This window comes from Galeopterus variegatus, unplaced genomic scaffold (genome assembly GCF_000696425.1).
Source record: "Galeopterus variegatus unplaced genomic scaffold, G_variegatus-3.0.2 Scaffold2079, whole genome shotgun sequence".
In the NCBI taxonomy this organism is placed as follows: domain Eukaryota; kingdom Metazoa; phylum Chordata; class Mammalia; order Dermoptera; family Cynocephalidae; genus Galeopterus; species Galeopterus variegatus.
Window position 1 is genome coordinate 136,894 of NW_007728190.1, and position 17,161 is coordinate 154,054.

Consider the following 17,161-nt stretch of genomic DNA (forward strand, 5'->3'; position numbering starts at 1 on the left):
ATGAGCTCCATTCCACAAGATTGCCCCCTCTTCAGACACCAATTGCAAGTAGTGAGTCCCAGATTACTTATGCCTCTATCTGACTTGGCTACAAATCATCTGCCTAGAAGCTCTCTGAACCTTGTCCTGCAGGATTTGTTATGGAGACTTCATCTCGCAGGCATGACAGATCAGTAACTGTATTAGTTCATTTCTGTTGCTTATAACAAAATGGCTGAAACTGGGTGTTTATAAGGAAACAAAATTTATTCCTTCCAGTTTCTGAGGCTGGGAAGCCCAAAGTCCCTAGAACACATCTGGTGAGGGTCTTAGTTGTGACTTCAGTGACACAGTGTATCACATTGTGAAATGGCTGAGCAGGGAGCAACCTCCTCATTCACTTTCTTTCTAAAGCCCTCAGAACCACGCCCCTGACCACCATTATTAATCCATTCACTACTGCATGGTCCTACAATCCAATCATCTCTTCAAAGCTCCATCTTTCAATTACCATAATAGGATTTCCCACCCTCTTAGCAGTTATAGTGGAGGCTAAATTTCTAATACCTAAAATTTGGGGGACACAATTCAAGCTTCAGTGAGTTTGAGGTGGGGACATAATTCAATCCACGACAGTAACAGTCTCCAGCTCCTCTGCCCTTTCCAGAGGATGGGGGTGAGGCTGAAAGTTCCGAGCTTCTAGTCATGGCTTGATCTTTCTGGTGACTAGCTTTCATCCTGAAGTTAGCTAGGGGCCCCCCAACCAACAGCTATCTCATTAGAATGCAAAAAGACACACTTATCACTTTGGAGATTCTAAGGGTCTTAGTAGCTCTTGTGTCAGGACCTAGGCTCAAAGACCAAATAATAAAACAAAAGATACGCCGTATAAGGATTTTAGGAATTCTGTGTCACAAACTGAAAGCAGAGACCAATATGCACATATATTTCTTATTATTTCACAGGTACACAGTGGCCTCCCACTCCTTCCACAGGATCATATTGTTTTTCCAGCATTTCATGCATTATCTCATTGACTCCTCCCAACATCACGGTAGGATAGGCATTACTGTTTTCATTTTACAGATGAGAAAACTGAGGCTAAGATAACAGAGATGATACTGCCTATCTGGGGATGTCTTTTTTAAAGGTTGCTGTAAGTGCCCAATGAAAATTGTGATGATAATAATTTACTTAGAAAGTAATATTACGTTGCTCCTGGCAGTTTTTTTAATCCCACAGTCTAGTAGCTTAACAAAGTGCTTTGTGCACAGAAGAGGCTCAAGCAATTGTGTGTTCAACTGGATTGAATACATCCTTGTTGCAGTGCACATAAGGGCCAAGATCATACTTTCCAAACCGAGAAGTTCTGATTCATGAATTTATGTATCTGAAAGATCTTGTCAAAGATAAAATGCATGGGACCATTAAGGAGAACATTTTATTCAGGCTATTACAACAGGGAGAGACACCCAGATGTGAAGATCCAAGTGTCGTGGCAAGGTGGCTTTGCCTTAGATGTTTATGGGGGCAGTAGACAAGTGACAGTGATAATGTACACTTGGAATTACTTTGCAATCAAGGGAAGTCTCCATCAGGTGAACAGAAAATATTTGCCATCATGTCCCTCTAGTTTCAGGAGGACAAACAATTCTAATCTTAGTCGCTCTTGAGACACAGAAAGGGAAGTTGGAGGGTGTGTGTCTGGCCTCGTCACAGATAAATATGGGAGATTTCTGTGCATAGCTACAGATGAGAGTCTTATCTAAATTAATGGGAGGAGTGGTTCTTTTAAGTCATTTCCAGGAATACAAAAGGGTGGAGGGATTTTGGAAAACAGAAGGATGGGGATTTTGTAATTGCTGTTGTTTTCCAGGAGCACAGAGCTTAGGTAAAGTTCAACATTGTAAATCTTGTGAAAAAATTATAAAAATTAAACTATATTTAGTGACATATTAAACCTCATTTATTAATACAAACAAAACAAAACAAAAGAGACCGGCACACATAAGCCCTGGCCCCTCCATTGCAGATTCAGCAAGAGCAATCTTTTCAAATGCACCTCTACCATCCCTCCCAGCACTTTAAAGATGAAGATCAAAGTCCTTAGCAATGCCCCTGGGCCCCACCTGAGCTGACCCTGCCTGCTTCTCTTGCCTCATCTCAGAACCCTCTAGCCTCACTGGTGCTTCTGGAACATTCCATGCTCTCTTTTGCCTCAGGGCCTTTGCCCGATTTGTTCTTTCTGCCTCTGAAGCTCTCCATCCCTCCTGACCTCAACCCCACCCCAGGATCGACACTTCCAGCTTGACTGGCTACTTTCTTATTCTTAAATCTAGATCAAGTTCCATTGTTAAAAACCCTTGGAGATCAAAATTCTTTTCCTTTAGAGTAGCATCAATAAAAATATAATGTGACCCGCATGTGTAATGTTACATTTTTCTATTGGCACATTTAAAACAATAAGGAGAAAAATTGAAATTAATTTTTTTGTTTCTTTCAAATGCTTTATTTTTAATTGTGTTAAAATATACATAATATGAAATTTACCATCCTCACCATTTTTAAGTATAGAGTTCAGTAGTATTAAGTACATTTTTATTTTTAAAAAAAGGTGCATTCATATTGTTGTGGAATTAATCTCCAGAACATTTTGTCTTTCTGTTTCCACATTCTACTTTCTGTTTCTGAGTTTGACTGCTCTAGGTACCTCAAATAAGTAGAATCATACAGTATTTGTCCTTCTGTTACTGATTTATTTCACTTAGCATAATGTCCTCAAGGTTCATCCATGTTGTAGCATGTGTCAGAATTTCCTTCCTTTTTAAGGCTGAATAATATTCCATTGTATGTGAAAGAAAGTGAGCAGAGATGCCGGGTACTGTTCAAGCTTTATTAAAGGAAAAGAATCTGCTGGGCTGTGCTCAAAGTAGCAGGCAGCCCAGGGCTGCCCTGAAAAGGGGACAGCACCAGGTGTGGGAGTGGTAGAGCTTATATTGGTATGTTGGCGCCAAGTGCTGGCTGATACCATCAAGGAGGGTCATTATGCTAATGTGGATTGGGGTGGAGAACTGCTTCCTTGCAGAAGCAAAAGGGGTTTCTGTTTAAGTCAGGAGGCTTCTCCTAAAGGGAAGGGAGGAGGGGAGTGGTGGAGGTGGGCGGTGCCATTTTGTACTTGGGCTTGTCTAAAGTGGCACTGGTTATGTTGCAGATCTATTAGTATGTATATTCCGCATTTTGTTTATTCATTTATCTACCAATGGGTATTGTGTTGCTTCCACCTTTTGGCCATTGTGAATAATCCTGCTCTGAACATGGGTGTACAAATATCTCTTTGAGACACCACTTTCAATTCTTTTGGGAATATACCTAGAAATGGAATTGCTGGAGCATATGGTAATCCTATTTACAATTTTTGAGAAACCACCATTCTGTTTTCCACAGTGCCTTGCACCATTTTACATTCCCGCCAACAGTGCACACGGGTTCCCAGGTCTCCTCATCCTCATCAACACTTATTTTTTTCTGTTTTTAATTTTTTTGGATAGTAGTCATTCTAAAGGTGTGAGGTGGTGAATTTTAATGACATTTTATTTAATCATATTTATCTAAAATATTGTTATATGGCCAAGAAAATGTTAATGAGATATTTCACATTCTTTTTTGTTTATTTGGTATGAAATCTTTGAAATCTGCTGTGTATTTTACGCTTAAGAGCACATTTCGGTTAGAAATAGCCACTTTTCTTTTTTTTGTTTGTCTTTTTTGTTTTTCGTGTGACTTGCTGCTACAGAGATCGAACCCTGGACCTTGCTGTTGTAGGCACCACATTCTAACCAACTGAGCTAACTGGCCAGCCCCTAGCCATATGTCAAGTGCTCAATAGCCACATGTGGCTAGTAACTCCTGTATTGGACAGCCCAACTGTAGCACATTTAACTCGGTTTGACATTAGATATTAATTGCTGGGCATTTCTGCTTGACTCTCTCCCCAGTTAACCCCAAACTCTAGGATGAAGAGGTATATATCTCTTTTGCTCATGTAACAGTACCTGTCTGAAGGCTGGCACATACCAGATGCTAAATAAACATTTTTAAATGAATGAATGAATGGCAAGAGGTGCTGTTAATACCTCTTTTCTCCTGACTTTGTTCAGACTTTGTAGTTAATTTCTAGAAATAATTTGCAATTCTTTATTTCCTTTCCAGGCATGTTTCTTAGCTCCTGGGAAAGCGGGAGTACAAATGGTACCCAGGCTAATCCTGGATCTGTAACTGTGAAGAGATTGAAATAGCAAGTAAATGCCATTATAGCAACACACACAGCTCACTGGGTTTACTGGAGGATAGCTATGATCTCTCTAACACTGGTAAGATTTGGGAATATGATCTTAGTCTCTTTATAATTATCTCTAGTAATAATCAAGGGAGAGGAAGGGTTAACTATTAATCCCCAACATTCCAGTGTGGAAAATGTAGAAGGTGATCACCTGAGCCAGTGGGCAGGAAGCTCTCCAGGGAGGGAGGCTCCATGTGATGGGGACGAGGGTGGGACATTTAATTTCTCCATGAGTTTCTCATGGGGCAAGTCAGGTCTTTGCCCTGGATTTTGTCACAGGACTTCTGGGGCCCCAAAGAGCCTTTGTATAAATTAGAAAAAGGTGCTTCCTCTATGCTGAGTGGGTGGCACTTGGGTTGGATTTTAGCACCGTCTTGCCTCCTTGTGCAGTGAACAACTTGCCCAACCATGTGCAGTGGCCCTGCAAAGCTTCTAGAAGCTGTCACTTGGTCTGAGGTGAACTTTCATTAACTGCATACACTAGGCCCACTTCCTATTATGTTTTGTTGAGAAATCATTATCATAGAGAAGCCAGATATTTATGTTCTTATGTGAGTACATTCTAAGCTAGTTACATGTATCGACTGATTTCATCCTCATAGTAATCCTATTATACTATTACTAACCCCCTTTTAACATATGAGGAGTTGGACGCTCAGAGAGGTTAATTTGCTAAATGACTGGTCTGGGATTTGAACCCAGGCTGTCTAGCTGTCTTAGCCACAGCAGTGTGAAAGCCCACCTCCCTTAGTCACTGCCTTCTAGCTTCCAGCTTGTGTATGAACAATGATGTCTCAGAATGGGCACATTCCTTTCTTAGATGTGCTAATACATTCCTTGGTCAGGGCAACGAGGCCTGAGATCCATTCTGTGCCCTTCAGATGACTTTGAGAATCTTTGCTCTAGCCTGCTGGCTCAAGACTTCTAGGCTTCCCTGAGAGGGCAATTACTTCCCCTCATTTCCCAGCTATTGTTGGCCACCTCCCCAGGCTACCCAAGTTCTCACAACAAACACCACTCGAATCATTGGAAAAACTAAACCATTCTGAAAATTTCAGAGGAAGCATTGTCTAATGTTTCTCTCTTTTTGCAGTAAACTTTTGAAATGCTGCCAGCAAAAGAATTCTGGAATTTGTAGATAAGTAGATGTTCTGAGGAACTGGGCTGTTAGAAGAACTCTAATGTGAAGGCTTTTATGAAGTGGAGGACCAGATTTGTAAATCAAACAATTACCTATTAGCCAGATAAAAATGACAGCTTTCATTTCCTGGCAGTTCCTACAGACTAGAAACCGTGCAAGGGCTTTACATCCATCGTGGTCATCTCTCCCTCGCTCATTAATAACGGCTTTATTGAGATATTATTCACATACTGTACCATTCATCCTTTTAAAGTGTGCGATTCAGCGGGGTTTTTGTGTGTGCATATTCATAAGGGTGTGCAACCATCACCACTATCTAATTCCAGAACATTTTCATCGCCCCCAAAAGAAACCCTGAACCAGTTAGCAGTCGCTTCCCATTCCTTCTCCCCCCAGCCTCTGATTAACCACTAATCTACTTTCTGTCCCTATTTGCCTACTCTGGACATTTCATATAAATGGGACTGTACAATATATGGCTTTTGGTGCCAGATTTTTTCTTTCTTTCTTTCTTTTTTTGGAAGCTGTCTGGTATGAGGATCCTAACCCTTGACTTTGGTGTTATAACACCGCACACTAACCAGCTGAGCTAATCAGCCAGCCCCTGATTTCTTTCACTTAGCATAACATTGCCAAGGTCCATTCATGTTGTAGCTTATATCAGTACTTTATTCCTTTTTTGACCAAGTCACATTTTGTTTATTCACTCATCAGTTGATGGAAGTTTGGGTTGTTTCCACTTTCTGGCTACCACCATCTTCTTTAATCTTCATCCTACCACTAAAAATGTGTATTGTTGTCTTCCATTGATTGAGTGATTCGTGTTTTCTGAAAGCATCAAAAAGTACAAATCACAGGGCTGGCCTGTGGCTCACTTGGGAGAGTGTGGTGCTGACAACACCAACTCAAGGGTTAAGATCCCCTTACTGGTCATCTTTTTTTTTAAAAAAAAGAAAAAGTACAAATCTCCTTAAGAATAAATCTTTGACTGGACTTAAAAGTCCCAGAGACTAGTTCAAGTCCTGGTTCACATATCAGAAAAGGTGTTCTGGATTCTGACCTTCTTTGCATCCCTACTTCCAACCTCAATCAAGTGAAAATGTCCTGAGCCACAAATCCAGCTCCTCTTGAGTGCAAGATACATTTCAACAAGAGAAATTCTGGCATGGTTTTATGTTCTCAGCACTTGGTAGTCTCTAAGAGGTCATCTGGTCCTTTCCACGGCCCAAAAGATTCTTGAAGATGAGCCCAGTCAGTCAGAGGTTCCACTTTGAAGCCCTGCCAATTAATAGGCATGTGACTTGGGGCAAATTATTTAACTTCTTTGAACTTCAATGTGGTCACCATAAAATGGGATTAATAACAGTACTTAAATTGCTGCGAGCAGTAAGTCAAGTGTTTAGGACAGTGCTGAAAGCTGTTACCTCAAAATATGGTGCTTTGACATAAACGAAGCAGCCTCAAAGTCTCTCTGACCTCTCCCCCCTACCCCCAAACACCTCTATCTCTCTCCAAAGCACAGGATGAAGTTGTTCCCTTATCTGCCTGAAGTCTGGACCCACCAAAGAAGACAACAATTATCTCTGGTCCTTTTTCTGAGTTTCATCAACTTAACTCATATCACAGGAAGGAAGACTGGAGCGTGTCAAAACACCTGAACTAACTTTTGTCACATTTCTGTCCATTCAGTCAGTATTTTGAAGAAAATAATTTACCAGTCATTGTCTGCTCTGGGAGCCGCATAGGCTTTGTCCCAGGCCATTGTGTGCTCTCCAGGCCCGTTGCATCCCCCCTAAGAATCCTTTACTCCTACATCTCCGTCTCCCCTTTCCCTATGGAGATAGGTATACAAGCTCAGTACTCCACTGGAAAATTGAGACATTACTCTCTTGGGATTTCCTCTGTGCTTTGCCCCTTCCCAGCACGTTAAATAATAAAATTTTTTACGCCATTTTTTCATATTGATCTAAATTTGTCAGTAATTTTTATTAATGAATCTTTGGGGTGAAGAGGAAGTTTTTTTCCTTTGGCTCCTACAGCTTCCTGTTTCCCTGTTGTGGTGGTGGGGAGTCGCCACGCTAAGTTGCTCCTCTCAACTCCACACATGCTGGTCCTTTTCACCTCATCATCTCCCAGTCCCTCCTCCCCACCCCCACTATCCTTTCCTGGGTAATATCTCATTCTTCAGATCGCATTTTATATGCCACTTCCTTGGGAGAGCCTTCATAGACACCTTCACATACCCCCTCCCCTTATTAAGGGGTCCTGCTTAAAGCACCCTGTATTTTTCCTTCATTACTTTATCACAGCTTGTAATCGTGTATTTTAATTAATCTGTCTTGATAATATATGTATATTCTGGTGGCTGCCAGTATAAGGCTCAAACCCTGGACCTCGGTGTTGTCAGCCTCACTCTCTAACCAACTGAGTTAACCGACCAGCCCTAATGAGTCCGTCTATTGTCCATAAACTGTGAGCTCCAGCGGGGGCCTTGCTTGTCTTGCTCTCTGCTGTCACCTTTACTACCAACAGTGGTCTAGCAGCATTCATCAAATATTTAGGGAAAACAGTCTATTCCTTTTCTGAACTCGGGTTCAGAAAGGGATAGAGACCTGTCCAAAATCACACAACAGATTAGTGACAGACTTGATCTCAACTCTCCCTACTTGCAACCCAAGACTTCATCTGCAGAACTGGCAAGAATATTCCTAAACTGGCCTGTAAACTATTTCGAGTGCCAAGGAAAGTTCCAGAAAGGACGGGAATAGAGCAGTGTGGAGCAGAAAGTGATTTGGTTTGGCCCTTCCTCACTGGACCTTTATCTGGGCGTATTGTAAAGTGAGGGAGTAGGGAAATAACGACGCGGCTGCAGGTTACAAGGACGAAATCAGCGGAGGGACAGCCATCGAAAGCGGCTTAGGCGGCGGAGGCGGGGCTCGGGCAGGAGGAGAAGAGAGCACAGATGCTGCGCAGGCGCAGTCGAGGCGCTCGGTTCTTCCTCCGCCCCGCCCCAGCCACTGGACTCCTACGGCGGTCAGCTGACGAGGTTCTGCGCAGGTCACGTGACGGCAGGCGGGGCGTCGGCGCAGGCTCAGATCGTGGGCGGCCGGGTCTGGCGACCCGAGCGGTAGTCGATCTGACTTAGGCTTCTCATCTCGGCCTCATAGTCGCCGCAGCCATGGCCAGTCAGTCGCAAGGGATCCAGCAGCTGCTGCAGGCGGAGAAGCGGGCCGCCGAGAAGGTGTCCGAGGCCCGCAAGCGTGAGTTTCGGGGTGGGGCGTGGCGCGAGGCAAGGAAGGCGGCTAGGCCGCGGGAGGTGGTAGGGGGGTGAGGCCCTAAAAACTGCGGGTGGAGCAGTGGTTATCGTCGCGGAAGCTTGTGTGTTTCCGAGCTCTCTGGCGCTGTGGCCCTGGAAGGCCTGTGGGTCGATAAGGAGCCGCGATGTGGGTTAGTAAATCGGGCGTGGAGACTGGAGTGGGCTGAGCGTCCTTTTGGGGTCTGGAGGCGTTGAAATGGGCTATCCAAACGGAACTTTTGGTCGTTCTCCTCTCCCACTTACTCCTTTGGGGTGCTCCGTCTCAGTGAGGGGAGCCACCATCCACAGTTCAGTCTAGAAACTTGGAGTCCTCTTTGATTCTTCTCCCTCCCTCGTTCGCCACATTTAGTCGGTCACCAAGGCTTATGTCTCTCTTCACTTTTTTCCCATTTCTACCGCCAGCATCTTAGTCTAGGACACCAACTTCTTTGAAGCTCCCGTAGCAGCCTAACTCGTTGATCCCTTACGTATTTTTTAATGCGGCTAATACGTCCCAAGGGCAGTGCCCAGCGTGTGTGTGTCGTCTCCACCGTCACGATACTCAACGTCCCAGTGAAAGAAGCAGATATTGGATAGTCTAATTGTGGATGAGATGAGGGCTGGAGTTGAGAAATGCAGTATTGCTAAAGAATTTAACAGGCGGGTTTAATTTAGACTGGGGAGTGGAAGAAGCTGTCTTACTCTCCTCCAATTCGTTCTCTTCACTCCGCTTTTGCAGGAGTGCCTGCAGAGTAAAGCCCGAATTCCTTAATGGGGTGGAGGAGGCTCCTTTGGATCAGGCATTCTTTCCTAATTTCACTTTTAGGTACTCTCCAGCCAGACTGAATCGCTGTGATTCATCAAATCACCTTCACTTATTTCATCCGCAAGCTTTTTGCACAGGCAGTTTTCTGCTGATTGGGAGAGCATTTTCTCATTTTACTTTACTTTGTTCTCCAATCCTTGCTCTTCCTTCAGACCTCAAAATTTAAGCTGCAGTTCTTCCAGGAAGCCTTTTTTTGACTCATCCTACTCCAGTCTAGGCGTCCCTCCCAAGTGCTTACTTCTGTAATTGTAGTGCAAAAACCTGTTTACTTGTATGGCTCAGTCACTAGACTAAGGTCCTGGAGAACGGGGACCGTGTCTAATTTGACTTTATTTATCCAATTTCTCATCTGGTGAGAAAGATGTTTCTTTCCCTATTTTACTAATGGAAGAAACGAAGCTCAGAGAGAGATGATTTGACCATACCGTAGGAAGCAGCATAGTTGGGCTTCAGAGGCCTCCTTTCCCGTGCAGGGGTAAAATATCAAGAACTAATTAATCTCAGTAATTCCGTGGTGTTTTTCCTAGCATAGGACTTATCTTTTATCCCACATTCAAGTAGATTTCAAGCATGGCTTTTGTACTTTCTCAGTTAGGGGTTGTGCAATACTCTGTATTTAGTAGGAAAATCTTTCCTTGAGGGTGCTGGGGATGGGAGGAAGCTTTTTCTTCTTGCTCTGGTGACTAGAAAGTTATATGGTCTTCCTAGAATATTTTCAGTCATGCCTTTGATACAGTATTTCCAGAATGACTTCTCTGAGTTTGTCCTGTAATGGCTTATCAATAGCAGAAATTGTCGGTCTGTTTTGGAAGGATGTGAGAATATTTGGGGGAGGTATAGGAACAAATACTTGGAATATGGTAAGAAAATTCTGAGTGCATTGGAGGTTAGGGTCATGTTTTATACCTTTCTCTATCATATCAAGCCTGGTGCAGGGTCTTGTATATCTTAGGTAGCTATTACATATTTACTGAATGAATTTGTATTAAAGGGGTTAGTTTACATCTAACTTAGGAGTCAATATACATCTCAGACTTTTCAGTAGTTAGGAACAGAAGTATTCAGAAGAGCTACAATTTGAAAAAATTATTGCCTTTCTTGATCCTGAATTATGGTTGACTTGCTCTGTTAAGAATTGGGAAGAACCAGTGTGACGTGTGTGGTAAAATGGTCCAACCCGCATCTTTTTGCGATATCATTGCTTTGAACCTTAACATTAAAAAAAGAGTTTGTGTTATGGTTTATTTCTTTCAAGTGAAACAAAACACTGGTTTCCATATGTAAGCCTCAAGAAAAACAGGATTTAAAAGAAATGTAATTTCCTGTTCAAAAATTTTTGGTTTTCAGAGAAGCCTATTGAAATTGAATGTTGAGGATGTCTGTTGATAGGCAGAGAATGTTATTGTTTTAAGTAGTTAATTCAGGGAGTTGGGAGTGATATATTGTGAAGTTATGTGGCGCATAATGTTCAGGCCATGAGTGGTATTTATAGATTGTTAGCTTGGAAAAGATTTTTGGCTTTAAAAATATGGCCCAATATAGCTGATGGGGAGGATAGCATGTGAAAAATTGGGGTAGAGGTGGGCTGAAGCAGACAGCAGTAGGGCTGAAATAATACTGGAGTAAATATAGTCTTGCAGAAATAGTCCTTGGGGTGTTTAGAGACCTCTTAATCATTTCAGACTAGCCTCATGGAGTGTTGATGTCATGATGTCATTAAAAGTCCAAAATTCTGTTGTTAATCGGAAGGTAGAAGGTTAGATTCATTTTCATTCATCTACATGGGTTGAGTGAACTCTAGACAATTGATACACAATGATGTATAACAAAGCTTAAGTTTTAGATGCACGATATGTCTTTTGCTCTGAATAAAATGAATACTCAGGTTGATCGTCTAGGCTCCCCTCTTTTTTTCCATTTGGATATCCAGGAAGTTTGATTGGTGAGCAGGGATTCAAAGCAGAATATGTGTTGGCTGGTCTTGAGGTTTGTTTTAATATTGGCTCTTATAGAACCTAGAGATTTTTTTCTAGCTGTGTGTTAAACCACTCTTCTAGAAACCAGAACACCCGTGTTTCCTTGCCTCTCAGGGGCTTGTGCAGTCTTACTGTCCAGTGCTCCCCATTCGGCATTCCACTTTGATCATTTACTTCCCCATGACAGGCATGGTTTTTAGTTTCCAATATTACATCATCTGTTTGATTAGTTACATTTTAGGTTGATGTCCCTTGGGAGCATATTAAGCTTCTAAGCAGAGCTCCAGCTGTAATCAGCAGCATACTTAGGTGTTTACTTCTTGAGAAGAGGAAGAGTTCCCCAGATGGCTAATGTCACCCATTTTATGTTGGTTCTCAGTAGCTGAGATTGAGAGAATATTCTGACACATTCTCAATGTTTTCCATCATTTTCAGCCTATAGGAGGCAGGAACCTATACTATTAGTTAGCTCTGAATTTTCTCTTTCCCATGCACTTCTTCTGGGACTGCGTCTTAATTTTTTTTGTTGTTGTTTGCTGTTAAAATTTACTATCTTAGTCTCTGCTTGCTTTTTTACTTGTCTTTTAACCACTACCTGATGAAGCTCTCTTCCTCGAAAACAGGAAAGAACCGAAGGCTGAAGCAGGCCAAAGAAGAAGCTCAGGCTGAAATTGAGCAGTACCGCCTTCAGAGGGAGAAAGAGTTCAAGGCCAAGGAAGCTGCGGTGGGCTCCCCTTCTCTCCCCAGCCCCATTTATTTTCATTACTGCTTTGGTTTCCTGAAGCTCCCCCCTACCCCCACCTGCATTCTCAAAATATCCAGCATAGTTCAGAGATTCTGATTCTGGTAGAATTTTGGAAATTTGGTTATTGTATGTTTTATTTTATGCTCAGGCTGAGTCTCTTAGAATGATCAGTTTTTTTTTTTTTTTTAAACTTAACATCGAATCCTAGTTTTCATTTATTGTCATTTAACAAATATCAGACATTTAACATGTGCCAGATACTGTGCTAGATGCTGGAGCATCAGCTGTGAACAGAAATACACATAGTCCTTGCCCTCATGGAGCTTACCTTACAACCTGGTGGTCAGGGAGACTCAGTAATAAAAGACAAGTAATGCAGACCTATACCTGAATAGTGCTGTTATGTGATGGTCATAAAGATAAATCATATGGAGTCCCAATTTAGTATAGTATAGAAGGAGACATTTATTAGTAGTATAGGCTATACCATAATAGTACAGGCTATATCCATACAGTAATAGTACAGATCACAGATAGAACAAAGGAAGCAGGGATAATTCTGGAAAGGGGAAAGAATGGAAGAGGGCTTCACAGAAAAAAGAAACTATCGGTACAGGTAATGCACATTGAAAATTGAAAACAATTCATACTGGTTGAAAGTAGAATTTATTGGCCTATGTAATTAAAAACCTAGGTGAAAGGCTAACTTTATCTTGGTACAGGAGCTTAAATAATATGCCCAGGACTCTTTCTCTGTTTCAGCTCTGCCTTTGGCTCTGTGTGCTTCATTCTCAAGTTCTACATTGTGGCCTCCCAAAGTTCCAGGCACACACTCTTCCAGGCCCAAGTCCGGGATTGAAGGCACATGCTCCAGCCTAGTATTAAGTAGCAAAAGTTTCCGTCATCTTTGCACTGGGCAATTATAGTGCTATTAAAACTCAGAGTGTTTCTCTGACTCTTGAACTGGAGCTGACTGGTTGCTGTGAGTGGTCAGACTGCCCACACAACACTGTAGAAATACTTCTGTGTCAGGGCAGCTGTCTCCTCTTCATATTTTTATATTCCGTGCTGCAGTTGCACACAGAGATGGTATCAGTGGTGCACTGTAAGGCACAAGCTCTGAGTTTTCCTAGCAGTATTCCATTGTAACCTCTTCAGTTTTGAGACAACTTACTGGGGCTTGGTATTTGGTTTATATTTATGGAACAGAGGTAGAAGGAGTCTGCCTGAGTAGGGATTATGGACTTAAAAATATGAATTAGTAACCGAGCTATTAAAAAATGCCATAGGGTATTCCTATAATATGAACAGTTAGAGTATAGTATGGAGGTCCTTAAGTTTGAACTCAGAAGACTTTTGGGTTTATATCTTTGCATGTTCACTTTGTCCTCTTTGAGCCTCGATTTCTTAATACGTAGAAAGTGGAGTGATAGCCTCCTAGGTTGTTGTGAGGAATAGGTAATGTGAGAGAATGCTTTGTAAACTAATATGTTATGCAGATATGAAGGGATATTAACATACGACATAATGAGGCAAGAGCAGGGTAAGTGATGAATAGGGTCCGATACAAAGTCATGCCTCCCACCACCTGATAGGTCAAGTTCTAATAAAGCAGGCAGTTAACAAAAAGCCAGCTGTATTGTGAAGACTATAGGTATAAAGGTAAAAGAAAATTTATTAAGTGAGTGTTAAATTGTGACTAGAAACCGAAGAGAAAGACACACATCCAGTAAAAAGTTCAAGCAATAAAAAGGGGCAACAATGAAAAAGTAGTTTCTCTCTCACCCAGACCTGTAGTCCTCCTCAACACTGATCACTGTTAACAGTGTTTTGTGTATTCTATATATTTATATTTGAAAGAACAGATGTCATGTGTTCATAATACTGGTGAATCCAGAGCTGAACTTGAGAGCTAAAACATTAACCAATAATGGCGAAGCTCATATATATTTCTCCTAAATTGTGACCTTGTGTTTATTATTGATTTTTTTTTGACACCATGTATCGGCCCACTTTTCAAACCACACGTAAAAGTATATATATGAGGGATCTTCAAAAGGTTCATGGGAAAATACATACTATCTTTATTTTTTTATTTTATTTTTTTGGTGGCTGGCCAATTATACTATATTTTAATTCTGTTTTTCCACAAACTTTTTCAAGTATGTTAATACATTGATACTGTTCTATATCTTGCTTTTTTCCCCTTTAAACTGCATATTTTACAGTCCATTCCATTCTCTTGTATAGAAGCACTATAATAACCAGTCCTCAGTGGTTTGGTATTTAGGTTGATTCCAGTGTTTGGTTAGGGCTACACATTATACTCTGGAGAGATGTGAATATGTCTCTCTGGGATAATTTCCTAGCTGTGGAAATGCTGTGCAGTTTACCTTTTGGCAGATGGGGCTTGCGTTAACTCTGGGGGGATGCCTGCTTCCCCACATGCTCTTCTATCATGAGGTTACATTGCCTGCTACTGATTTTTTATATGCGTTGATGAGCCTGGGTTTCTCTAAAAGGCAGCAAGTTGCTTACTAAACGTTCCTGGCCAGCATTGTGATACCACCTCTGTGTTGTTGCTCCCCACCTTCAGGCTCTGGGATCACACGGCAGTTGCAGCACTGAAGTGGAGAAAGAGACCCAGGAGAAGATGACCATCCTCCAGACGTATTTCCAGCAGAACAGAGATGAAGTCTTGGATAACCTCTTGGCCTTTGTCTGTGACATCCGGCCAGAAATCCATGAAAACTACCGCATAAATGGATAGGAGAGGAAGAAAGAAGCACCTTTTCCATGGATTGGCATTTTAGATGCCTTCATGGAATATGAAGCTTTAGCAAAGCTCAAATTACATTCTTAAGAAAAGGTGTTAAATTATTTCTGTATGTTATATAGTAGGTCCCTTCACTTTTAGGAGAGTAGCAAATCTAGCTTCTTTGTACACACTTGGAATTTATCCAAAGATCTTTGTACCTCATATTTGTTAGAATTTAATGGATATACATTGTCTGTTTTCCTATATCTTTTAGCTCAAACAACATATATATCAATGTTGACTTCTTTCTTAGATCTAGTAAAAAAAAAAAAAAAAAATCCTTTGAAGAAAGAAAGGGATTAAATGATTTTTTTCCCTAGTACTTTCTTGAAGGTCAGGGGCTTTATCTATGAAAAAGTAGTAAATAGTTATTTGTAACCTGTGTGAAGGAGCAGCCAGCCTTAAAGTAGTCCATTCTGGCTAAGAGTTAGAACAATTAATACTGGTATAAGTGTTTAGGCTGCTTTTAGTTTCTCTTAATCAAAATTACTAGATGATAGAATTCAAGAACTTGTTAACATGCTATTACTTGGTGTACTGATAATCATTTAAAAGTAAAAGTGAAGACACTTTGTCATGCATTCCCCTTCTTTGCTCTGGTTCATCCTGTTTGATAATGCAAAGTGCACTTTGAGTCAGATGTTCTGCAGGATTTCACTTAGAAAATTAGCACATGTATTACATACACACATTTGCATACCTAATTAGAAAATGTTCATGATATACAGCTTAGCAGGAAGGAAATTTCCTGTGATTTCACCCAACAACTATTTCGAAAAACAGCAAGCAACTAGTGAGTCTGCAGTTTGTTTTTTCTCTAGAGCATCTCGTGTGGGGGCAGCCTTGGGCAAGTTACAAGTACATTTCCTTCCTTGTGGGCTAAATGTGGTACATATTACATGTAATAACTTCACACTAGCATGTAAGAGTTAAATGCCCTGTGACCCTCTATTAGCTTAAAGTCTTTTTTGTTTGCAAAGTTATTTCTGGTAGGTAGAAACAATTGAGAAAGAACATTATGGGATTTCCTTGCTTGTTCTGAAACAATACAAGACAATTAGGTAATCTTAAAAAACAATCTAATGTGACTCAAGATGGGTTGATCCCAGTCCACTTCTGTCTCTGGTTACTGTTCCATTTCTCTGTGTTTTTTTTTTTTTTTTAAATAGGAGTTGACGAGCTTTTCCGTTTTTTACTGTTAAACACTCCAGGCTTGTCACTCCACTGAAACTGCATGTCAAGGTTAGCAGTGGTGTCCAGATTAAGTCCAGTCCTCTTCCTCCTTGGATATTCAGTACTGTTTGACAGGGTTGACTGTTTCTTCTTGAACCATTTTCTTTACTTAGCTTCCATTATTCAGTGGTGTGCTATCTTGCTTCTCAGTCTCTTGCTGCATCCTCTTTTTCCAAGATTTTGTTCTTGGATTTCTCTATACTCATTGACTTGGTGAGACCCCCTGTGTTTTGTGGGTTTAAATATCATTTATGTTGAAGACCCAGATTTCTGTCTCCATCCCATCTCTCTTGACCTGTAGTCATCAAATTTCTTATTTGGTATTTTGGATGTCTAATAAACATTTCCATCTTAACATCTCCCAAACTATACCTAGTTTTGTTAAGTCTTTACTCTTGGTATTGCTAAGTGTAGCAACTCCTAGCTTCTGCCTGCTGCAGGTACAGATTTCCCAAACTGGAGGAACATGAAGCAACACTTTACTCAGTGGTTCAGACCCATTATTTTTAACCTGGTTGCCACCAATATTTATATCCTGGATTAATATGGATGTGTTTATTTATTAGACTGCTAGACTTTGAGCCAAGTAGCTCAATGTTGCTAGTCACAGAAGCCAACACAGGAATATTTCAAAAGGGGTATGATCAATGGTAACGAGAATATAAGATCTGAAAAGTAGAACTTGGTGACCTGGGAGTGAAGAACCTAGATGGTTTGGAGAGAGAATGTAGAGTGAGTGAAGAAAAAGATTTGGCTGTGAAGGGGAGGATATCCAGCAATGGCTGATGGAGAAGGTGGAGGGACAAGGA

General features: G+C 41.3%; 1 protein-coding gene across 1 annotated transcript; it reads left to right on the forward strand.

Moving 5' to 3' along the window:
* Window positions 1-8,536: 8,536 nt before the first annotated feature.
* On the forward strand, window positions 8,537-15,700 carry ATP6V1G1 (ATPase, H+ transporting, lysosomal 13kDa, V1 subunit G1). The gene is made up of 3 exons (XM_008580403.1): window positions 8,537-8,719; window positions 12,180-12,280; window positions 14,898-15,700. Exons 1-3 carry the CDS (start codon window positions 8,638-8,640, stop codon window positions 15,069-15,071), a joined length of 357 nt encoding a protein of 118 aa, XP_008578625.1. The 5' UTR covers window positions 8,537-8,637; the 3' UTR covers window positions 15,072-15,700.
* Window positions 15,701-17,161: the final 1,461 nt, after the last annotated feature.